A 24,655-nucleotide genomic window follows, 5' to 3' on the forward strand; every position below is an offset into this window, starting at 1 on the left:
GACAAATGACAAGTACGGATAATGTTAAAGAAGCAGATTGCAAACAAAATACAATTCCCCCATTTAGTAGAGTGGTTAGAGCAGTTGAAGAAAGAAAGTACACCTCCTTCTCTGTTAAATTAGCTCACTTTTAGGACAAGAAACCATGGTTCAGGTGGTATTCTTTGCATCAAATTCATATCTCTTTCCACTAACTATTCTCTTCTCCTCCAATAATGACGAGGCGGCAGCAGCAGCACTCAAAGCCTTGGAGACCATTCACAGCAAACTGCTGTTCAGCTGAAGACCAAACAATCTTTCGCAACTTCAGCAGGTGCAGGCCATCAAGGTCTGATCTTTCCAAGGATGTTGCTCACCAACTGCCGTCCTTCCGGCGGTTGTCTTTTTCTGATCTCAGCCGTTCTTCGTCCATACGGATTAACGAGGATCTTGCACAGTCTTTTGGGTCGGACTTGTATGATTTTCAACTGAGTGAGCTGCGTGCTGTGACTCAGAATTTTTATGTCAATTTTTTGCTGGGAGAAGGTGGGTTTGGAACCGTGCATAAGGGTTATGTTGATGAGAATTTGAGGCAGGGTTTGAAGGCTCAGGCCGTTGCAGTTAAGCTCCTCGACATTGAAGGCCTACAAGGACACCGCGAATGGCTCGTAAGGATTTTTAATTTTACTATATATTTTCTGCCATGATAAAGACATGTGAAGGAAAACAGAGTATGCTACACTTACCATCTAATTTTATTATCTCTCTAATAGAGGTGAGACTTTTAACATGTGGATCCATCTATATTAGAAAGATGTTATAAATAATGATACAAATAGTTTCTCATAATAGCAATTTTGAGAAAAATAATATTACTACGTACCACATAAGACCGAGTAGAAAAAATGGGGTTAATTTAATAAATAACGATAACGGTTACTATTTTTAATAATGATCATTTTTGAATTGATCGAATAATCGTGTTTTCAGAAATAATCTTTATAAAGAGTTTCAACTTTTATAATATAAGAAGGATTGTCTGACAACTTAGGTTAACCCAACGATTAATTTCTTATTAGTCATTAGCCCTTTCGGTTGTGTTTTTTCTTCGTTCAAGGTTCCTGTAATTATTTTAATCATGTTTGTTATTTTTGATAATTTAATTCAGTTTGAATACCATAAATAAAGAGAGATGTATGAAAAGTTAAAATTAATGTGTAAAAATCACCTCAATTATTTTATAGAGGCCTTGATCAAAAGCAAAAGAGAAGGGACAGAAGCTAACTAGGCCGAAAGCAAGCAAACAAGATCAACTTTTAGAAGATATTGACTAATAAAGCGTCCTCATATAAATAAACAAAGAGTTGTATGTGGACTAATCGCCAAATCTTAATAGGATGCACATCTCTAATAAAATGATTTGATTTGAAAAAAAAGAAAGAGAGACTTTTCCAGTTAAGTTTTGGTAAGTTTTGACAAATTTATTCATAACTCATTAATTTGTTGCAGGCAGAAGTGATATTTCTTGGGCAGCTGAGGCACCAGAATTTGGTGAAATTGATTGGCTACTGTTGCGAGAACGAAGAAAGACTCCTTGTTTATGAGTTTATGCCTCGAGGCAGCTTAGAGAATCACTTATTCAAAAGTGCGTTTGCATACTATCTCCAAGTCCAACAATTATAATTATTTTTAATTACAATTTTAGGGTTTATATAATTATTATCTGCTGTGAGTGCAGGGCTTTCAGTATCATTGCCTTGGGCCACAAGATTAAAGATTGCAATAGGAGCAGCCAAAGGCCTTGCTTTCTTGCATGGGGCTGAGACACCTGTTATATATCGGGATTTCAAAACTTCAAATGTCTTGCTAGATTCTGTAAGTTTAGCACTCGAGAGATAGAGGGAGTTATTATTGACAATCTCAGAAAGTCATTTTACGAAATGAATATTTGACGACAAGTGCAATATTTCTTTCTATTTTTATAGTTTTTATATACAGCTATAGTAAAATGACAAAAACAAAACCTACTTTTAATTCCAGGGTATCTAAGTATTATATAAGCTGCATTTTCTCTGTATTTGGTAGGATTTCACAGCAAAGCTGTCAGATTTTGGACTTGCAAAGATGGGGCCTGAAGGATCAGAAACGCATGTCACAACAAGAGTAATGGGTACCTATGGATACGCTGCCCCTGAATATGTCTCAACAGGTAGAACTTGAAAATGCTATATATATATATTCTTCCCAACTTTTTTCCTCAGTACATATAGGCTATATGATATAGCCCCGTTTAGAATTGCTTTTTTAGTGCAATGAAGTATGCATATCAGGAGTTTCGTATGCAGAGAAAGAAATTGCGTTAGGTTATATTAAGAATTTCTATCCAGGGTTACTGTTTAACTTTACGAATTAACTAGTTGATGATTTAATATTGATAGAAAAGTAGATTTCAATCCAGTTCCATTAGAATATTTTAGAAAAATGGAAACTTCCTTTGACTATTGTCTTATATTAAAGACTTATCATAAGGAGATGATAACGTCAATTAATAACTAGATGGGTCGACTGAGTCCAATTCAAAGGACCCATTTCGTTAATCAAATGCATTGACATTTGGATGAATTTCAAATTTTCAGGACAATTGACAACAAAATGTGACATCTACAGCTTTGGAGTGGTGCTGCTAGAATTGCTAACAGGAAAAAGAGCAATGGATAAATCGAGACCAAAGAGCGAGCAAAATCTGATTGATTGGGCAAAACCTTACCTGACTAGCAGTAGTCGGAGGTTGCGCTATATTATGGACCCGAGACTTGCTGGCCAGTATTCTGTCAAGGGAGCGAAGGAGATTGCCCATCTGGCATTACAATGCATAAGTATGAACCCTAAAGACAGGCCTAAAATGCCAACCATTATCGAGACTCTTGAAAGCCTTCAAAACTTGAAGGACATGGCCGTCGCTTGTGGACATTGGCCGGCATCACCAAAATCTGCTAGAAATGGGGTTTTTGGTAATGCTAGAATGGATGGTCACAGAGTTCGGAATATCAGGAAATCGTCTCCAACTGCAACTGCAAATCAGAAATAATCTCAAGGCTGAGAAGTCTCGATGACTCAGGGCTATATATCAAGTGTAATATAGAAAGTTTGTAATATTGTAAGTTAAAAAGACGCATTTGAAACCCGAGGAATGTTTAGTTGCGTATGTAAATATATAAAGGCACATTTGGGATCCTTTTTTGTACAACTCAATCTGTAGTTAATCATGCATCATAACAAGGCACGAACGACATACACAACTTATAGCAGAAATACCAGTATATGAAGAACAATTCAATATTAACACAATAGGTTTTCTGACCGAAAAAATCCTATGTGGGTTAAAAAACGGGTGTCCCCAGGGACTTCGATCAACTAGTGAAAATAAGGTGCATACAAAGAATAGCACACAAGCTCAAATTGCTAAAACTAATTTAAAGAGCAGCTTGTACCTTTGTGCAATCTTCAATCATGCCTAAGAGCATTAAGCTCGGTCTTCATAAACATGGTAGCTCCATCTTCTGAGCTCATCTCATGTCGCACTGGTGGGAGACACGAAACTGTGAACATGATATGGAAATATGATATGCAAATTTAGATTCGAAACTACAAAGTTAGCTTCTTCAAACAAAACATTTAGAATGAAGAAATCAACTGAGAATCCCATATAGAGATCTATCAGAAGATTTAGAAATATGCTTGAGACAACACTACTTTAACCAAACATTCTCATGGAAGATTTTGGTGAGTTAGCACCCAATTTTAAGCAAGAGAAAATCATTTGCAACTAGGGTTTTCAAATAAGAACGAAGAAAGGAGAATAGCTAGAAAACAAAGAACAATCTCAAAGATGATCCTTTTCTACAAAAAATAAATAATCTTGAAAAGAAAGATTTAAGCAAGAATTTTCAAGGATAATTTTAAGATTTTCAATGAAGAACTTTATCCATGAAAATGCTCTATGATTCTAGAGTTTCTAAGCAAAAACAAAACGCCCTCACTATGAAGATGAATTTCGAACCACCCAAAAAAAAACAACCACCACCCCAAGGTTTTATCAAGATGCTTTTTTTCTGGTTTAGCAGAAAAAACAACACACAAGGACTTAATCTGAAGAAATCAAGGGTGAGAAACTCACTATCGAGTGTAGGGAGTCAGACAAGCCCACATGGATTTTCTTATAAAGTGTGCTAGATTCACTTGCGAATCAGATGACTAGACAACTTCACTAGTCAAAATGCTTCAGAAACTCATGAAATGCATATGCATGAACAAACCTTCCAATGAAGCCACAACTTGAGATCTTCACACGATCAACTTGAACTTCTTGGATTGCAAGATCCCTAAGAACTAAATCATCCAACATAATTGAGGTTTGAACTTTTGTGTGATTTAGAAATACAAAGGAAAGACTTAATCATTGACAAGGAAGGCTAAAAACAACTAAACCTAGACTTAAAAAAGCTATATTCAGATCTTATCGTGTCAGTTAGCATTCAACTAGGGAAAAAAAAGGTTAGTTTCCTATTTAGATTCTAATAGGAAAATCGGGGGAACTATTTCATAGTATAATTAATAGACCTCTACTCTCATAAAAAGCACACCAGATCTTGAACTAAGATCTATTGTTAGTGCATGCATTAAGCTTTTGACAAAAAAGGAGAGATTCTACTCTATATATATTGGGACTTTTTACGGCATCATCTTCATCGATCTCTACATGTTAGTTTTGTTCTTTCATGTTCTTGATTCAGTCAAGATTTTGGCTTTTGGTTAACATAATCTTGATCTATTTGAGGCTTTTATTATTCTTACAAAGTTAATCTAGAATCTTTTATAAACCTATTTAACCATTATTATGTTCAAATTTCAGTCGATATACGATATGGGAAGGTTTGGTCTTTCTCAACTTTAGATTCGAGAACAACAAAGACACATGACAGTAACAAGAAAGATCGCTTGTAGCCATATTGTCGACAATAGTCTCATAATACCTAAATTGAGACGAGTAATATAAGTTTTACAAAAATTAAAAAAAAAAATTAATGGCGCACCAATAGATGCTGTCATCACAAAATGAGCATAATACATGACTAAGGGTAAAAAATATATATATATAAAATTAATCTATTTCTTGTGATGCTTCACGAACTTTTCAGAAGAGGCACGACAGTTGTTATAATATTTTGCTTTAATATTGTTCACTCCACAAACATAAAATAAATATTTTACAAGTCAAAGCAACAAATTAAAGTAGTATTGAGGCATAGAAGCAAATATATCGTACTCTAACTCATTGAAAAGATCTCACATTTAGTTTTCTGCCTAAGAAGGAGAAGAAGCAGGTGGGGCGGAAGTTGCAATGAAAAATAATGATTAAAAACTCGGTCAGTTCTTTCTAAAATTTCATCTTTGTTGCTATAGTGTTCATGTGCAAAAGTGTTATTCACAAGAATAAAATGGCATAGTCTTCCCAACGCTACAAGAGCCCTACAACTTTTGTTAGTAATCACCCGTCCTAAGAAAATATAGGTATACACATCTCATGCATACTTTATACTGAAATATTTTTTGCACACAACCACAACCAAAGATCTGTTGAAAATGCACTACTTGTGACGACCCGTCCCTAATTTTATGTTTTTACAAATTTGAAAAGCGTGACTTTACGAAAATGCCCTTAGAGGTGAGGATCTTGACTTTCGTTGACCAACGTTTAGTGAGACATACGACTTATTCTTTTAGCGTATTTGCATAGTAACTGGTGATACGAACGCATAGGCTCAAGAGGAAGTGAATTTGGAGTTACGGTTAAAGTTTTACGGAACTACAATTCTGAAAAGTACGTTTCTAAGGTTTTCCATTTATTATTTTATATATTTCATAAGTATTATTAGATTTGTTTAAGGTTATTTAGAGAAAAAGAGACTGGGCAGAACTACCCAATTGGAGATAGAGGGAGAGATAGAAGGAACGAATCAGAAGAAAAGAGGAAGATGGAATAACCAACCAGAAAGGAGAGGAAAGAGGGAGGGGATCCGAACCCCTTCAACCCGGAGAGTCCTTAGACCAGCGCGTCGGCCCGGTTTATAGGCAGAGAAATCCGACGAGTTTTCAATGAAATTCCAGCGAATTAAGTCGAGTTTCCACCTGGAAACCTCTCACCATCGTTCCACCTTCCTTTATCATACAAAAATGGGGTTGTTTGGGCTCGGTTTTGGAAGAATCGAAGTCGTGGGCTTAAAGGACACTCGGCAACAATTCGCCATTTTCTGCAACCATTCCTGTCGATCTCCACCATCAAAGCACTTCTCTGGAGGCCAGGAACAAAGCTCAAACAGTTTTAAGGGCGGTAGTGTTGCGGATTGATCGAATTGAAGAACACCCAAATTCTAGGGTTCCAGCGGTTCGTGGGCGATTTCAGATGTTTCCCCGCCAAATTAGAATTGGCCACAGGTATAAAGTTTACTCTACTCGTTGAGACCTACAATTCTGTAAAATTTGGTAATTTTTAGAAATAGTTGATTTTTTCTGCGAGTTGGGGTGGCGCATGCGGCGGCGCGTGGCCAGGGGACTATCGATGCTAATTTTAAGCCAAATTAGATGTTTGGAATTCAATTATGATATTCGTATAACGTAGGTTGATCGTTTGAACCTAAATTCATTACGTTACTTGGTAAAAATGTGAATCGACGATCCAACCGTTGGATCGTCACCAAACTTTAATATGTTATAGTATGTAATATTTGAGCACCATAGGAACTTACGGATCTGGAATCTGATATACGGATCTTCCCGAATTGGATTTGTAAGTTCATAAAATAAAATGTTAACCGCCACTTGGTTTTGGCAATTGGCGGAGATCCGACCGTTGGATCGTAATGGAACTTTAGGATGTTGTTCTAGATGTATAATGTGGATCTTTGGAAGTAAGGATCAGAAATCCGTGATGTGGATCTTCCGAATCTAACTTCGTAGGGATGTGTGTTATGTAAGTTACATATTTTATTGATAAGAATTCTGAGTTGTGATTTGATAATTGTTCGTGACGCCTCTATGGTTGTGCTAGGGAGTTGTAGCATGAACTCCAGGTGAGTGGACTTTTGTTTTCAGTATATATATATATATATATATATATATGCTTGGTATTTTTCCCAGAAAATGTGTTTAAATGGAATTATGTTTTGAAAGGCCATGCCTCATGATTTATACTCAGATTACGAGTTAGTATAGTATGCATATTGTGATTTGACGCTGTGGACGCTCAGGTAAGTACCAAGTGAGTTATAGATTGTTAATATGAGTTGATGAGTATGTTGAGATGAATTGAGAGCTCATAAACCTGCATGCCGGTGTTAGTGCTCCCGCCCGTGGTCAGGGCACAGGCCTTCACGTGATGTTCACCTCCCGCACCATACGCTCACCTTGGATCCAAGTTAGGTGCACATGCTTGTCGTACAGACCACGATAGGTGGTTCTGACTCGTATGCGACCCACGATTATTCACACAGTCTTCACGTGATCGTAGCACTTGAGTGTATTTATTTATACCCATTCTTGTCGTACAGACCACTATAGGTGGTTCCGACTCATGTGCAAGTATACTTGATGAGCTATGGGTTCAGGCATACATGCCACAATAGGTGGCTCTGGTTGACATATTACTTTCATTGATTTACTTCACTTGGTTTACTCATTATTGATACTGAGATATTTGACATGGCATATATGTGGATTTTGCTATTTCGAGTATGGTTTCGATATATGTATATATTCTATTTTCTGGAAAATTATACATGTTTTACGGTGAGGGGTTACTACATTTGATAATTGAAATGGTTTTTGAAAAGTTTTGTTTTTGCCCACTCACACTTTCTGTTTTGCGCCCTCCATGTTTAATTTGCTGAAAGTTCGTATCAACAAGGATTCTTGGCAAATCTCAGGATAGGTGGGTACTTCTGAGGGTATAATCCTTATTCACTCCACTGTACTTACTTATGTTCTAACGTCACGTGTGAAGTGGGTTCATTCCTGCTCACCAGCGCACTATGGTATTTAGGCACTCTTAGGTTAAATTTATTCACATTTTCCACATCATCACACTTTATGGCTTCGTCACCTTCCAGGTGTCGGCCAGCACATCTCGATTCGGAGTCCTAGTGGACATTCCAGATCGGGGTGTGTCATTACTCGCCAAAAGCAAAATTACCATAATTAAAAACATGTTTAATCCGACCATAATGCTTAAGAGAATGAGTAATTTTTTATTTCTCCAAGCATGATCTCTTGGATAGATTTGAAGTTAAGGTAAGAAGCTCTACACTTATAAAGGATGAGGTATAGGTTATTTGTGAAATAAAAAATGCATTTAAAAAAAAATGTTGCGTATTTAACTGATGTGAGGCATCAAAATGAGAATTCCTAAATATGGTATTTATTTGGGATGATAAAAACACTTACTAGTTGAAAAAAATTATTTCAATTTCAATAATCACATGTAATGTGCCACAATTATTAATTATTAATTATTTCTTATATATATAGCTTGAACAGAACTTACGACAAATCTATGTTTATAAAATCCTTTGAAGTACTCTCATCACACGCTTTGTTATACCATTGCCAAAACTACGATTATAAATTAGTAAAAGCATGCTATTTCTAATTCTTAATTTATTCATGATTTTTCTTTTCTGGCAAATAAAACGAAAGACTATAATATAATGATACATCCAAATTAAGCAAAACAACATTAATTACAACTCACGTTCAAATTCCACAAAGAAAAGCAATCTGACCCAACAACCACAAGAAAACAAGGGATGCCAGACACGACTAACACACACCGACGGGTGCACTAATTTGACTAGAACAAAAAAAAGTTGGACTCGTAATGCCACACCACAAGTCGGGCTCATATGATTAGTTTCTGAAATTGGAATCTAGATATGCAAAGAGACAATTTTAAAAGTCATTATATGTTAGGAACCCAACATTATATACTCTAAAAACGAAGAAATATAGAAGAGAAAATACACTTAAAAAGGTAAGTGGTTGATAGGATTTTTTTCTAGAAGTCGCTGTATTTTGGGTTCAAAATTTTCATCTCTATTTATTTAGAAAATAAGGACAAATTGACGATTTCAAAATGCCAGTGACCGCTATATATATGTATGTTAATAAATTGGGAACCAATTAAGAAGCCGATCAAATTTTCCATATATCGTGTAAAAACGATACCAAGTTCCTATGGAAAATTAATTTGTAATACGAAATCTACAGTCTAATTAATCACGGGTAAGTACAAAATGTTTCATTTTTTATACAAAGAAACAACCTCTCGTATGCTAATGCCATCTTTCTTGCCGTAAACATGGAATTTGCATATTCCCGGCAAGCTTTTCCTCTTTGAGCTGCCCTCCTTGGCCCTTCATTCACAGCCAACTCCAAAGCCTCCAACAATGATTCGACGTTCGGAGAGAACATGAAGCCGAACTCATCATCCACAACAATAGTACCTTTGATGCTCGGAAACCTTGACGCCATCACCGGCTTCCCACTCATCATTGCCTCCATTAAAGTAAGATCAAGACCTTGCGGTCGAAGCGTTGGATTCACAAAGATATCGATGCCATTATAGAATTCGTGTAATTTGGATGGACTCATAGACCCAAGAACAAGAACTTGAGGCCCCAGATCCTTGTACCTTTCTTCCCACGGTCCCGAACCAGCCACGATCAAATACACATTAGGATTCTTAGCTATGAGCTTTGAGAATGCTTCGTATAATATAGGATGGCCTTTGTCTTTCACTAATCTTCCGGCCACTCCGAATACCAAACTAGCGTTTTTAGGTACGCCGATTGCATACCTAAACTCTTGGCCTAGGTTATTATCTACGCCAAAGTCGGCTTCGTTAACACCGTTGACAATCACATGCACTCTTTTGTTTGGTATTTGGTAGACATCCCTTAGCATCTCCCCACAACTATCACTTATAGCAACATGATGGGCATAGTTATGGAAGAATCGTATCTCATTTAAAACTTTTGGGACAACCCCTTGAATGCTTTGGTTGAAAGATGGGGAGATAGGCTCACTAGGCTTGCGCGTCAAGTCTTGGAAGATGCCGGAGTGTAAGCTTTCGAGGGCAATCCCATGCCATGACACGGCGAGGTTTGGGAGATTTCGCGCTAGCCAATGAGGTAGCGCCACGCTTTCGGAGTGAACTACATCGAAATTTTCACGTTGGTTTTCTTCCAAAAACTGCTCCCATGCTTTGTTGTAACGCCAGCGACCGGGGTCTCCCTCGTGGAAGTGGATATAGGGTGACGATGGGCTCGGACTTCCATGTTGGTTGTCGAGTTTGATCAGCTCCTTGGAAGGGACTGGGGAGGTGAACACATGGACTTGATGGCCGAGGAGGGAGAGAGCTGTGTGGAGAGTGTGGGCGTGGCGCTCCATGCCACCCGGGACGGTGCCTATAGGCCATTTTCTTGAGAAGACGGCGATTCTGAGGGCGGTTGGTCGAGGACGGTCTTGAAGAAAGGGAAGGCGGTTCCAGGCGAACTGAGCCTCGCGGAGATCGCCGGACCAGGTGGGGCCAGGGTGGGTGGAAAAAGTGGTGGTGCAAAGAGAAGTTGTGGTGGTGGTGCGGAGGAGGAAAAGGGCGGGGATGGTGAAGAGGACAATGAAGAAGAGGGTGGTGCAAAGATTTGATTGGGAAGAGGAAACCATGAGTTTCTTCGGTTTGTTGTTGGAGGCCATATTGGTTGGGAATTGAATGGGAAAAAAGTCTGAAATATGATGTTTAGGTGTATTGTTGCTTTGAATTTTTATAAAATTGTATGGCTGGCTGTGTGGGAAAGTGGGGAGGTGCCCACTACTGAAGCAAGTGCGACTCGTTTGGAATTTCTTTGAGTGCGTTTCTAACGTCCTCTTTTTGAAAAAAAATAAAAAGAAAGAAGGAATTTTCATGTGCTATAAGCATGAATATTGTTGACTTGTTTAAGGGTTGATTGATATATTTTCAATGATATGTTACGGCCTTGATGACTCATGTGTGTTGTCATATAGTTCATTTATAATTATCATAATATACACAATGAAAATACTATATCAATTTAAAATTTGACACAAACAGATATTAGTAGGGGAGAATTAAATTTAGAATCTCGCAAGACCCCTCACTTATTTCTAAGTTGATGGACTTTGGTGCTATATGGGGTGGAGTTGAGTGAGAATATAGGAGCTTATTAAATTAGGCCATGGAAGTTACACAAGGTTATATACTTTGGTAAGTCTTCTAGTTGAGAGCAACTTATTATATGGAAATGGTTCACGACAACTGTAACCTTCCGATCTAATAATCAATGTCATCTAGAAAATGAGAAATTAGGTTCATATCCTTCTTTTTGCTACTCCATTGATTAAAATCCTATTCATTTTCAATTTTTGATCAAGATCTTTGGATATTAATAACATTATTAATTATTTGAATAATAAAATATTTTATTTTTAAATATATTCCTTTAGTGTTAAAAATGTTACAATTAGTATATTATATTTATGGCTAAATTTTTTATCATATATTTTATTTTTAGTTTGTACCTATTTTTAATTTGTACCAATTTTTTTTTCATTTTTAATTTGTACCCATATATTAGTTTCTTGGTGTGCCCATATTTTTTAAAGTTTTATTTCTGTTTGTACCCATGTGTATACCGTTACGTGACATTGTATATTTGATCAATGATATAAAAATTACATATGGTATATTTATGTTTTATGCCTAAACTTTGTATCATATATTTATATTTTTTGTTTGTACCCACTTTTAATTTGCAACATTTTTTAAATTTGTAGTATTTTCTTTTTAGTTTTATTTTGTACCCATGTATTAATTTCTTTTAGCGCCTATATTTTTTTAAAAATTCATTTGTACTTATAATTTTTTAATCTTTTATCTATACCCTAATTTATTTATAATGTACTCATTCTTCTTTATTAATGTACTACTTTGTTATATGTGAAATGTGTGACAGCCCGTCCCTAATTTTAAGAATTTTTAAAGTTTTAATAAAGGATTTTACAAAAATGCCCTTCGAGGCACGCACATCATTCGAGGTTAATCGTTGTGTCGTGCCATCTAAGATTTGTTTTCTTGACATATCCTCGTAGTACTCGTCGTTACGGACGTGTGGGCGCAGACGGTTCGTGATTTGGAGTTATATCGAAGAAGTTATTAACGTTTGAAATTTGGAATTTTAAGGAATTATAATTTTAGTAAAATATAGAAATTCTTTTATGAAATTGGACGGCCCAGATTTATTGATGAATGAAATGGATGGCTGGGATGAGGGAAAGGTTTTTGGTGTGTGTATGTGTATGAGAAGAAGAAACAGAAAACAGAAAAGAAGAAGAGACTGGGCAGAAATGCCCAATCGGAGAAGAAGAAGGTGAGAGCAAACCAGAAGAAGGGAGAGGAAGAAGCTGACCAATCAGGGGACGGAAAGGAGGGAAAGGAGGGAGAGTGGTGCGCGGGGGAACAGGAGGAATGGGTCACCCTTGACCCGCGCGACCCAAGCTTCCAAATCGGCGGGTTTTCGCCATTTCCGTCCAAATTTCCGACGAATTGAGTCAAGGTACCACTCCTAATCATCATCTAGGCCTTCCCTCTTTACGTTTCACCCCAAGAATCATTGAATTTCGTTGTGATTTCGCGAAGAACACCCCTACGGGTGCCGCGACCCTTTTGTTTAAATTCTCCAAATTTTGAAATGTTTTCTTTCAATTACTAACACCTTTAGCATTCCTTTAGGACCTAGAACAAAGCCCAAGAGGTAATTGAGGCGTTGGAACAAGTTTGAAGGTCGAATTGGAAACACCCAAATTCTAGGGTTCTTCACGGTTTTGGTGAAATTGAAGCACTTCCAGGCCAAATTGGCCTTGGTCTCAGGTATGAAAGTTGTTCTACTCATTGAGATCTTCAAATCTGCAAATTTTGGTAATTTTTGGAAATAGTTGAATTTTCCGGCGAGCCGGGGGCGGCCAACCGCCACCCGCGGCGGCCCGCGCGGCGGCGTGTGGCCAATGGCCGCCAATGTCATTATTAGCTTGTGATTAAGGTTCTAGGTTCTGTTTTGATAATTGATGGACGTAAATTGAATAATTGAACCTAAGTTGGTTACGATTCGGGGTTAGGTGAAAATGTGAATTGACGATCCGACCGTTGGATCGTCATCAAACTTTGATACGTTGTAATACGTAATATTTGAGGATTATAGGAACTTACGGATTGGGAATCCGATTTACGGATATTCCGGAATTAGAATTGTAAGTTCATAAAATAGAATGTTAACCGTCACTTAGTTTTGGAAATTGACGGAGATCCGACCGTTGGATGGTAACGAAATTTTAGGATGTTGTCCTAGAGGTATATTGTGGGCCTCTGGAAGTTTCGGATTTGAAATCTGAATTGCAGATCATCCGGATCGAACTACGTAGTGTTGTGTCTTATATAAGTTATGTATTCTATCGGCAGGATTTCTGAGGTTGGGTTTGATTATTGTTCTAGGCGCTAATCTTCATGACGCCTTGATGTGTGGTGCTAGGGAGTTGTTGAGCGAACTCCAGGTGAGTGGGCAGTTTTGTTTTCGTATTACCTTTATACTATAAATTTTTCCCAGAAGATGAATTTATACGAAATTATGTTTTGAAAATGCCATGCATAGAATTATTTGGAAAAGGTGAATTTCACATGAGTTATATGATTGATATATGATGCATACATGTTGCATGGTGCTGTGGAGGCACAGGTAAGTCAGGTGAGTTCATTATTCATTTAATTGATTGTTGATAAGATGTTTCAAGCTCATAACCTGCACCCTAGGTGTTAGTGCTTATTTTATTCACCACACCGCACGCTCGCCTTGGATCCAAGTAGGTGGATGTCGTACAGACCATGTGAGGGTTCCGACATGCTAGTCGTATAGATCACTAGGCGTGATTCCGACTAGTGGGTGATCTTAGTTATGCGCGCTGATGATTGATGAGAGAAGCACTAGAGCGTATTTTTACACCTTTCATCGTACAGACTACCTTACGTAGTTCCGAGTGATGTGCAGAGTAGGGCCGTATAGGTCACTGTGGTGACTCCGGCTTAGTGAGATATTGAGCTATTGAATTAATCGTATAGGACCAACTGCAGGGTCTCCGATTGATTCCTTATTTCACCTGATTTATATTTTGATTTATGGCATGGCATGTTTTTCTTGAAAAATGTTAAAGATTTGGGATTCAAGTTTTGAGATTTCATATGGTTATATATATATATTTTTCTGAAAAGTGTTAAAGGTTTGAGATTTGAGATTTTTGCTTATATATATGTTTATATATATGCTATTTTCTGGGAAAGTATACAGGTTTTACGGTGAGGGGTTAGAAATATTTTAAATGAAAAGTTTTCGAAAAACTTTGTTTTACTGACCCACTCAATTTTGTTTTGCGCCCCTCCAGGTTCAAGTTAGCAGAGCTTTGGTGGCCACGAGGAATCCAACGGTGTTCTGACAGAATTCACAAAAGTAGGACTCACCCTCGGGTGTGTCATCTTAGTAATTGGAAATTTTTTTTAAAGCTTCTGAACTATGTAAATGGTTACGTCACTCTTGCGTGACGGCCAGCACGCCCTCCTTCGGGACGGGGTGTGTCAAAATGTACCAATTTTTTTAACACTACGGATACATTCTTTTGCCATTTATTATTTCTTATTTTTACATAGTTTTTATCCATTTATTCAATCAAAATGTTTGAATTTTTTTATTGTAACCGTTTCTAATAGTATTATAATGAGGGATTTTAAATTTATAGGATTATAAATCTCATAAAATATCAAACAATTAATGTCAAAACTATAAAAATAAAAATATTAATTGTAATATAATGAGTTGTACAAAGTTAGTGGACTTTGATCAAACTTTGAATACCATTAAGGTTTGAGGTGTGATATCCACACACCCCTTTTTACTTCTCCCACACCTTTTAGGTTTTCAATTGAAGAAGATCAACGAACAGAAATTAACAAAAGGTGTGTGAGAAGTAAAAAGGGGTGTGTGGATAGCACACCCCTAAGATTTTAGTCAAAGAATGTTAAGGATTAGGGACCGCATCCAAAGTATCCCTCTAGAAAAATACTCACACATGGCATCATGTTATTGAGTCATAATGCTTTCTGGTGGTAAACTTATTCCGTCTGAATCCTTCTTAACTTCATGGCCAAATCTTAGGGTTCATATGTGTGTGGTTTCGTAGCGTTTGACTTCTAAGACTTTAAGTAGACGCATCTGCATGTGGATTTTGACTTCGACAGTAAGCCAGGTTTTTGGGTAATTTGCGAGGCACGTATTTGATTTGAAAAATCGATGCACGTTGGATTTTCTTTTCCAATTTGTTAAATAATCATGTTTGTCAACCACGCATGTAATTCGCAAGGCTCTTAAGCAATTGCTTGGTAGTTAATAAAGCAGTTTATTGGTACCTTTGCTTTCTCACTGTCAGCGCCACCACCCAATTCCCATTTGTAAATAAACAAACCTATACTGTTTGATTCATATCAATCACCATTAAAATGGACCAGACTTGAAGAAATATTATTGGACTGTTGATTCATATATATATAAAACTACGCTACCTTAGAGAGAAAATACATCTAAATATTGTAGGAAATAACACAAAAAATAAGTATATCACGTATAGCACTTCACTTGCTAGGGCAGAAAAGTGAGTGTAGAATTTAGAGTAATGGATGTATTGATATCACAAAGTCAATGACTTGAGACACAAATAAGGTTATTTGATTTACAAACATGGTGGCCTTGAGAAAAGTTTCGAGCTAAGAAGAAGGTTCACTCACGGTTTGATGAACTGAAGGGACAAAACTTGTCCTAGTGAGTGCAAAGCTTGACTCGCTCATGAATAAAATGATTATCAAGCTCAATATGGTTAGTTCGATCACGAAAGACATGATTAGCAGTCATTTTAATAGTACTAAGGCTGTCATAAAACAAAGTGAAATGTGTAGCCAAATGGGTCAGTTCCTCCTTATGCACGCATAATGTGCAATCCTTTATGCTATTATTGGTATTAATATTACTCTTTACTTCATCCAAATACAACCAAAATAGTTGTTTGTCAAAGACTATACCTAGAACCCTTATTTGACAATGACAATTGACAATCAGTGATGATAAGCCAGCCTAACCAAGGTAGATTATTTTTTAATAATATAGTTTTCAAAGCGGGCCGGATCAAGATTAACATTTGGGCCGATCAGGGATTTCAAACCCTTGGCCCAAGCCTTGCAAAACCCAACAGCAGGCCGGGCTCAGGCAACCAAGTACGGGCCTAACTAAGAATACAGACAAAACTTGACAAACCGGGGGACACACCCACGTGGGTGGGGTCCACCTTGGTTGAATGCAGGTTGAAGGCCTTGCGTGCTAGGCGTGGAGCAAGTGACAGAGGGCAATTGGGCTTCACAACCCATGTTTCAGTCACAGAAGCTGAAGTCCACTTCAATTTGTGGCCTAAACTTAGGTTAGTATTTGACCTCCATTTGAGTTTTAGGTTTTAGATTAATTTTAGGTCATGAGTTGGAGTGGATCTTTGGGGGGGGGGGGGTTTAGCCCATTGTTAGAGTTGGTCTAATGTACAAAAGAGAAACCTAGAACAAATGGAACATGAATCTAAACCATAATCAAAACTCTCTTATTAAAAATAAAAAATTATAAAATAAATAAATAAACCATAACCAATTTCTTGGTTAACCAACATGTATAAATACGTTGTTGAAGTATTCCCTCAATAGTGTCTTCATCATCAATCGACAATCAAACTTTTTGCCGGAAAGTACGCTCCTCCTCTACCTCCAAAAGTTAGCAATAACCTGAGAAACGTGTTATCTTTTGCCTCCAACAACATTCCATGTTAGAAGAGTTGTGTTGAACGATTATGTTCAAAATGATCATACGCATGTCGGGTTCTTAAGAATAACAGCACACTTGAACCTAAGCCAAGAACCGATATGCATGCCCACCAAACAAAGGTCAAGAAGTAGCAGTCCCTCCCCATGCACACAATCGAGTCAGTCCTTAAGATATTTAGGTTAGAGCTCACGTTGGAATCATAAACGATGGCTGCGAGAAAGCCATAGACGAGCGAACCAATTGGTATGTTGGTAATAAGAATGTTGTGGTTAACACCTACGCTGTTAGGCCCGAAGAGCTCCGATGTGATTGAAACAGCTGCTGCGAAAATGAATCCAGAGCTCAATCCGATTAGTGCAGTGCCTGTGTGCAAAGCCAAGCTGCTGCCTGATGACGCTAGCAACAAGAAGGCAACTGGGGTTGGTAAAAGTGCAATTGTCAACCATCCGGTCCTTGCAAAATAAAATTTCCTGCAAAATATTGGTAAAAACATTTTCTTAGTCTTGCTAATCAAATATGTAAAAATTGCAAAAGTTTGCAAAACAAAATACTGAAGTGATCGGACTTCGGATTATATTAGACCACACGATATGTCGTCACACACTAATTTCACAGGTACATTATAACCAACTTTTTTTTTTCACACATTATGTCATCAATTGATGTAATTTACAAAAATAAGGCAAAGAAGAAGTGTGCATTATCAATACTTACGCACGTATGTAGTCTGGTGCAGCTGATAGCAATCGGCCAAAGAAGGAAAATGATGAATAAAGTGTGACAAGGGTTGAAGTCTTGGAGCTCTGTCCTAACGATTGAGCTATCTGCCCTAGATTGTTGCTGTACACAAGACCAATAGTACCTCCACAAAAATACGCGAAGTAGTATAGCCAAAAATCGAGCCTTCGTACAAGCGCTCGTGCTGTGTGGTCTTCCCCAAGCATTACCAACTGATCTTTGCTCACAATTGCCCCACAACACCCTTCGGTGCTATGATATCCGCTCTTCTGTCTAAATGACAAAGTTGAAGGAGGTCTTTCGTTATTGTTCAAGAGGTGACCAACAGATCCATTCCCATAATTCATACTGTTCTCACGTGAAAGAAGCTCTTTATGAAGCTCAAGATCATCAACATCAACAAGAACCAAGCCCCAGCCTTCAAAGCGGATCCTAGAATGGATGACACGACGAACCCAACTTCTAGCGTAGACAATGCCAGGTATACACAGAGGGAAAATGAGTAGGAAAATGGCACCGGCTAAGAGGAGACGAGCTGTTGGTGCATCAAATGAGGTTGAACTAAAGAGAAGAAGGTAAACACCAGTTAGGACAGCTACGATATTCAAAATGAGAAATATGAGGGAGTCGCGGCGAACTCCATCAGGTGGGAGAGGGTCTAGAGTGGGTTGGCGGAGAATCGGGATCAATGCCGCTACAGAAGTGACAAGGGGAATGACAGCATTCAAAAAGAGAAATAAAGAAGTTGACGATGAGTCAATTGCATCGGCTACAAGGTTGTATAAGGCTGCACTTACACCATTGAAGCTTACTGTGAGTGATATTGCTAAGGGTTGATTAGCTGGGAAGTTCCGAATGCAAAGAACGAAACATACGGTGTTGAACCAACAGATGCTACACCCAGCCAACAAACACAGAAGAAATATCTGCCACCCACAAGTTCCATAATAAGACAAGTTAGAGCTATACCCATGAAAAACACTCAGGCAAAATTACAACAATACAATTATCTACTATAATAGGTCTATGTTGCAAATTTTCAGTTGGAAAATTGCAGCAAGACCTACAATTCCATTCTTCTGATAAGTTGCACGTGATTCATGCGCGACCATTGAAATGGTCATGTTAGAATCAAATGTAAATTTTTGAACGGCAAAATGAATGGTCAGATATGGCACATTACAAAAATATTTTAATAAGATGGCAATGGTAGTCAATTATTTACATTCAGTTAGAAAAATTGAAATAAATCTATAACCATAGCTCATATGATATTAGATATAGACAAAACAATTATATTAAACAAAAAAATGATTAAATTAAAAAAATCTAGTCATCTATCACATGAAATGCATATTAACAAGTACTCTTAGATTCATATGAGGTTGATTAACAATACAGCCATGAATCGATCACATGGAATGTTTGGAAAAGTGGTCGGAGGATTAATTAGTCGATAAAAAAATGGAGCAACAAACAGTTTTATTGGCACATCAAACTCTCGTACTCGATCAAAACGATGACACGCATGCATGCAAATGCAAGAAATTGTTGGTGTAGATTCTTGACGTCGACCTAACAGTGTAAAAGCTGAATGCAAACTCTCACCAATCACTATAAATAAGTTAATAACTATAACTAAGGAATAAACAGAATTCAATTAGGCTTGGCATTTCTTTATTGAGTAAGTTCGTAAGCATTGAACAAAAAACTTTATTGTGGTCCGGAGTATTTCCATAGTAAGAAATAATAAAGAGTTATATAGATTACTTGTTGAAACACATACACCCATATTATCCACCATGATTTGGAGTCACGTGCCAAATAAACTGAAATTATATCTTTCTACTTTTTTCTTTTTGGATTTTTCGTACAAAGCTATGAAACAATTTACTTTAGAAAAAACACTTAGAACTTAAATAGAGTTTTTATTTTTTCTTTCTAATTTACTATTTTCTTATTACCTTTTGAATAAAAAAGGGAAAACAGAAACTAATTTGTATGAAGATTTTGTTGTCTCAGACGGAAAGATGACGAAGATTTTATTGGTACACTAACACCAAAAAACAATGAGAGAAACAAAACTAGAGAAAGAAAAAGACAAGAAATGGTAAAGAAAGGTGAAAAAAAAGAAACGTGAACAAAAACCAAATATTGACAACTCCAGGAAGTTACCAAGCAGCAACGTTCCAACAAATCTGCTTATCATAGCCAATGCGGTACCCTTTTTCTGCAAATATTATGGCACAAAATTGAAGTTGATATTGAAAGGAAGCTTTTTAATTCCAACAGAATTTTGTTTCATCACTAAAAAAAAACTTAAAAGAAAAGTTCACTTTTGTTCATAAAATTTGATGATGCTCGATTGTGTAAGTTAGGCTTGGCGACCGGGTCGTGTTTGTCATGTTCGTGGCACATCCGATATTGTAACGGACATGTTATGTCAAACTCGTTAATATGAACGGTTAATATGACTTGACTCGAAATCGGCCCGTTAAAATTAACAGGTAATAGATCCGACCATTTTACTCATTAAAGAATATATATATTTTATTGTAATAAATAATCAAATAAAAAACGTTATACTAAATTACTAAACATGCAGTATCTATGTACCATATTATCACATGAAAATTACTTCAAAATATAAAAACACATCTGTCATTCAAGTATTCCATATCTAAAATCAGAGTCTAATGAAAAAACATGACTATATTACTATGAAATATCAAATGTACAATGAAATGAAAAATGCAAGGGAGTTTTTTTTTTTTTTTTAAGATTGTGGAGCATTTTTCAAAAGTCTCACTCACTGTTTAATGAAATTTTTAATTACATGTTTGTCTATTTGTAAAATAAATAAAGACCCTAATAGATATATAATAATAATGTTGTATTTTATGCAGGTGTTTTTAAATTTGATTGAGGTCTCGAAAAAGTATGTGATGTAAATTAAAATGGATCAAACCTACCCCCCCCCCCCCCCCCCCGGTACCAAACCTATGGATCACTGAAAAGGTTGAGGGGATGAGACCAGTAAAATGGATACTTCTAGAAGGCAAGCGACTGAGCTCTTGTGTTGTCCCGTCGAATCCAATTGAAATTTTTATTTTATTTTTAATACGGAACAGTCATGTATTTCTTATGTTAGATGTAGCAGATCAAATTATATCACGATCATGCCCTTAGTTTTAGTTTTACATATTATTTGTTTATAAATTTTTTTTTAAGATTTCATGTATATATTAGCGATTATTTTAAAAATAATATCGAATGAAAAAAATAACATTTAACTTTTATAGCGGATAAGATTTTAATGTGGATATGAAAATAAGACGCTGAGCAGCAACTCTCTTAAAACTTTACCATAAGTCTATTTTCAAACTATTCTGACGCAGACCCCACTCACCATAAATAAAGGAAGAAAAAGGCAAGGTGATATTTTCTACCCTTTTCTTCCTTGTATAATTTTACTATAAAACAAATAAAAAGGAGAGGAAGAACTTTCTTTCTTTAATTCTAAATTTGAGAAAATGAAACGAAGAACTTTCAAGTAAAAGGAAACAGAAAAAGCACTATTGTGGGGAGAGCAGCCATTTCCGGTGGTTGAACGGAGTCCATCCACCCTAAACAAGCAACACCCGTCTTTGAATGGTAACATAAAACTACTTCTTCCACCCATAAGAAATGGATCAAATAGCTAGATTTTGCATCAAACAAACAAAAACAGAGAAAATCCTAAACACATAATTAGGGATTGACGAAAGATTGGAACAAAACAAATCAACACCAAATTGCAATAACAACACAAACAGATGAACTCCGAACTATTCGTAACACTTTTGACTGCACAAAATAATATGAAATTTTCTGCATCCGAGTTCGAATCTCTGTTCCATATTTTAGATTAGATTAAATCAACACTCGGATCAAATAAACAAAATACAAATATAGGAACCCAAATACCCAATTAATTAAAAATCACATAAAACATGGCGAATGGTAAGAGAATTTTAATAAATTAGAGGTGGAAGGGGGAGAATGAAAAACAAACAATTAATAAAAAAGAGATAAGATTAAATTAAATTAAACGTACGTACCAGGATATATGGCAAGGAAATGATTTGGCGAATGACAAGCCACTGCATGCCGTAACCGATGAGTCCCATAAAGGCGGACATGAACAGCACAACCCAGAGAGGAAGATACATGAGAGCCAGCCCCGACGACCACCCCAACACCTTGCCCAGATCAGACGCCGTTGCCAGGTAATTCAACTGCACCTGCGAGATCCCCAGAACCGACTTCAACGACGACGAATACGACGAGAAGTCGAAGTTCGTCCCTGTAAATGCCTGAATCCATATTGTAGCCACCAGAATCATCCATTTTCTCGACTGCCCCGCCATCAGAATTGCCCTGAAAAATATTTGGTGTTTAGGAATGTCAAAGCCGCCAGCGCCAGCGCCAGCGCCTCCTCCCCGCCGCAAAGACCACCACGACGGTTGTTGTTGTTGTTGTGTGTTGCTGCTGGTTGCGTTGTTTGGTTTGCGTCTCTCCGTCTCCCTACGTGGCCTCATTTATAGACCAACGATCGCATATCCCTTTATGTGGGCCCCCACAGTTGGCTCTCTCTTGTCGCTTCATATAATTGTTTTTTTGTTTCTTGAATCAAATACTTATTGAAGATTTTACAATAGTTTAGGGTCAGGTCGGTTGAACATACGTACGTAGATTAACTTCGACTACTGATATAAATAGAGCTCAAATGCATCAACGCTTAAAATGAGTGCATGTCTATTGGTTTCACAAGAGTAGATAGATTGACTCAAACGGTTAACATGTGAGGCTTAAAATACATTTACGTTCAAGATAAGTGCTCACACGCAAGAAAATACGAATAAAGGAAACTTTTCTTTTACTAAATTTGCTTTTGGGTAAATATTTTTAACAAACAATGAGGCTCTATAGTCGTGATAACATGGCAACATGTAACATTTGACATGTGACAGAGGCATCCAAGGGCGGCCGGAAGACCACTTGGCTTGGATCACTTGGTTTGTACAATGAGTTGTGAAAACCCAAACAATCTCTCTCTCTCTCTCTCTCTCTCTCTCTCTCTCTCTCTCTCTCTCTCTCTCCCTCAATTTATTAATCTGAGGGAGATTCCCACCCGACCTCGTACATATGCCGTGTGGTGGTGATCATGTTGATTGTTCGAGGAGGGGAATCCACAAATAAAAAATATGTGTGTAGGTATATAATAAGTTATTCCCCTCGCTGAGGTTAACGTCTCTAATGCACATGCAAATCCTCAAATATATTCTCTTACTTTTGTTTGTGCCCTAATTATTTGAGAGATTAACGAATCTAATATATATATGATAATACTTCAAAGATTATTAGGTCATTTCTGACAAAATTCTTGTTTGAGTCACATTTTAACACATGGTATAGTTTATGTGGTTGACAATAATGTAGTTTTGAGTTAATTCCAATGAAACTTCCGACAAGGATCCTTTGTTCTTGAATATCTCTACCAGGTTAATGCCGGCCGGCCGGCCAACGGAGAGTTTCGCGGCCAAGATAATCACACAAGAAAATCTGTCCGATGGTCCAACGAAGAGTTTCAAGATCCCACCCGTCACCATTAGTCAAGGAAATGTTTCTAGCTACATAAGCTCCTTACAAGGGTCGTGCCCAATCAAGGACGGATGTATGGGACAAAAGATGATCTCAGGATCATTAGGAGTAGCTTGTGTCGAGAGCACTCGACAAATTTTCTCTATAGCACTCATTAGATTGTTTCGGCATATGTCGATATCTGTTACCATTGTCCAACATGGTTCAACTGGGGACAACATGCCAACCAAGTGTTTGAATAAATGTCTCAATGAATAAATTAAATAATTTTTGTGCCCTTTGTGCTTAGTCTCTCTAAAAAAAACTTAAACCTTTAATGCATCACTTTAATTTTATGTTTTTGTTTTTCATTCTTCATTGAATTGCTTATATGAACGAAAGGACCTAGACAAGTTTGTCTTTGTCAGTTTGCTTGTCGTTCAATCACTTGATTAGAAGTTTTATATTTAACACATTTAATTCTGATTTTTCATACATAATTATTTTGGAGTGCATGATGATGAATTTGAGTGGCATAACAACTCTCTTTTTGTATTGGAGTCTCTTTCTATTACAAGGATTTAAAGTCAAGCAGTCGCATACATTCCACCGCACAAAAGGAATTAAAAAAAAAAAAGGAAAAATATCCTCTCCGGATCTCTTCCACCAAGGTTACCGGATCAAGTGATCCGGGCCTTCTAAAATTCATCAAACAGCAAAAAATTATCACAGCTTTTAAGGGGTCAAAACAGGTTGACCGTTGGATGAAATTTGGAAAGTCCGGATCACTTGATCCGATGGTCTTGATGGAAGAGATCCGGAGAGAATCTCTTTCCAAAAAAAATTGTATACGACGTTTTAAAACCTAAAAGAAACAAAATTAAATAATTCAAAGGGCAAATCGAAGTAAAAACAATGCAAATAATTTTTAAAATAGTTCAAGTAGTTAAGAATTTTAATGTCTCCATCATTTTGACTTTTATTTGCCTTTTCTCCAATATCAGTTCTGATCTTGTTGAGAGTGTGATTTCTATATTAGTGAATTATAGCAAAGTTTTGGCTACTCTTGTTGTTGCCAATTAGTTTTTGGGTTAAACCTCAACTATATTCATGCGCTATCGTAGCAAGTTATTTGTTGCAAAATTTAAACTAACCAAAATTAGTCCAACTTAGTTCCAAATTTTATGCTCGCAAGCATACGAATCGTTCGATAGTATAGAAAGCAAGCACTTAATATCGTCCCTCAGAAAATGTTTTAATTCTTATCAACTAACTTAAATCCAATTGCATGAAGT

General features: G+C 36.9%; 3 protein-coding genes and 2 long non-coding RNA genes across 6 annotated transcripts; 2 read left to right on the plus strand and 3 right to left on the minus strand.

Annotated features, from left to right (window-relative positions):
* Positions 1–81: 81 nt before the first annotated feature.
* On the plus strand, positions 82–3,213 carry LOC126625333 (probable serine/threonine-protein kinase PBL15). Its single transcript, XM_050294429.1, has 5 exons — positions 82–647; positions 1,489–1,624; positions 1,718–1,854; positions 2,065–2,188; positions 2,616–3,213. The coding sequence occupies exons 1-5, from the start codon at positions 216–218 to the stop codon at positions 3,065–3,067; spliced, it is 1,281 nt and encodes a 426-aa protein (XP_050150386.1). The 5' UTR covers positions 82–215; the 3' UTR covers positions 3,068–3,213.
* LOC126625334 (uncharacterized) lies at positions 2,954–4,731 on the minus strand. The gene is made up of 3 exons (XR_007624389.1): positions 4,296–4,731; positions 3,471–3,578; positions 2,954–3,050 (listed from the first exon to the last, which is right to left on the minus strand). It is a non-coding gene; the product is annotated as an uncharacterized LOC126625334 (long non-coding RNA).
* Positions 4,732–9,213: 4,482 nt separating this feature from the next.
* On the minus strand, positions 9,214–10,929 carry LOC126625254 (uncharacterized). Its single transcript, XM_050294343.1, has one exon. It carries the CDS (start codon positions 10,783–10,785, stop codon positions 9,310–9,312), a length of 1,476 nt encoding a protein of 491 aa, XP_050150300.1. The 5' UTR covers positions 10,786–10,929; the 3' UTR covers positions 9,214–9,309.
* A 1,142-nt stretch (positions 10,930–12,071) lies between these two features.
* Positions 12,072–14,748, plus strand: LOC126625025 (uncharacterized). Of its 2 annotated transcripts, none has more exons than XR_007624305.1 (4): positions 12,072–12,662; positions 12,839–12,976; positions 13,562–13,653; positions 14,536–14,748. It is a non-coding gene; the product is annotated as an uncharacterized LOC126625025 (long non-coding RNA). The 2 variants fall into 2 exon arrangements; XR_007624304.1 differs by having other exon boundaries at positions 12,078–12,662; positions 13,595–13,653; positions 14,536–14,746.
* A 2,013-nt stretch (positions 14,749–16,761) lies between these two features.
* LOC126626723 (protein NUCLEAR FUSION DEFECTIVE 4-like) lies at positions 16,762–22,352 on the minus strand. Its single transcript, XM_050296119.1, has 3 exons — positions 21,839–22,352; positions 17,715–18,664; positions 16,762–17,470 (listed from the first exon to the last, which is right to left on the minus strand). The coding sequence occupies exons 1-3, from the start codon at positions 22,316–22,318 to the stop codon at positions 17,002–17,004; spliced, it is 1,899 nt and encodes a 632-aa protein (XP_050152076.1). The 5' UTR covers positions 22,319–22,352; the 3' UTR covers positions 16,762–17,001.
* Between the last annotated feature and the right edge of the window lie 2,303 nt (positions 22,353–24,655).

Source organism: Malus sylvestris, chromosome 6 (genome assembly GCF_916048215.2).
Source record: "Malus sylvestris chromosome 6, drMalSylv7.2, whole genome shotgun sequence".
Lineage (NCBI taxonomy): Eukaryota > Viridiplantae > Streptophyta > Magnoliopsida > Rosales > Rosaceae > Malus > Malus sylvestris.

What these genes read in the sequence shown, in the direction of transcription:
- LOC126625333 (XM_050294429.1), top strand. Translation starts at nt 216, where the DNA reads ATGACGAGGCGGCAGCAGCAGCACTCAAAGCCTTGGAGACCATTCACA. An exon ending in AGAGAATCACTTATTCAAAA is followed by an intron (nt 1,625 to 1,717) that starts GTGCGTTTGCAT and finishes CTGTGAGTGCAG; the next exon opens with GGCTTTCAGTATCATTGCCT. An exon ending in CCCTGAATATGTCTCAACAG is followed by an intron (nt 2,189 to 2,615) that starts GTAGAACTTGAA and finishes TCAAATTTTCAG; the next exon opens with GACAATTGACAACAAAATGT.
- LOC126625254 (XM_050294343.1), bottom strand. Translation starts at nt 10,785, where the DNA reads ATGGCCTCCAACAACAAACCGAAGAAACTCATGGTTTCCTCTTCCCAA.
- LOC126626723 (XM_050296119.1), bottom strand. Translation starts at nt 22,318, where the DNA reads ATGAGGCCACGTAGGGAGACGGAGAGACGCAAACCAAACAACGCAACC. An exon ending in TTTCCTTGCCATATATCCTG is followed by an intron (nt 18,665 to 21,838) that starts GTACGTACGTTT and finishes TGTGGGTGGCAG; the next exon opens with ATATTTCTTCTGTGTTTGTT. An exon ending in GCACCAGACTACATACGTGC is followed by an intron (nt 17,471 to 17,714) that starts GTAAGTATTGAT and finishes AATATTTTGCAG; the next exon opens with GAAATTTTATTTTGCAAGGA.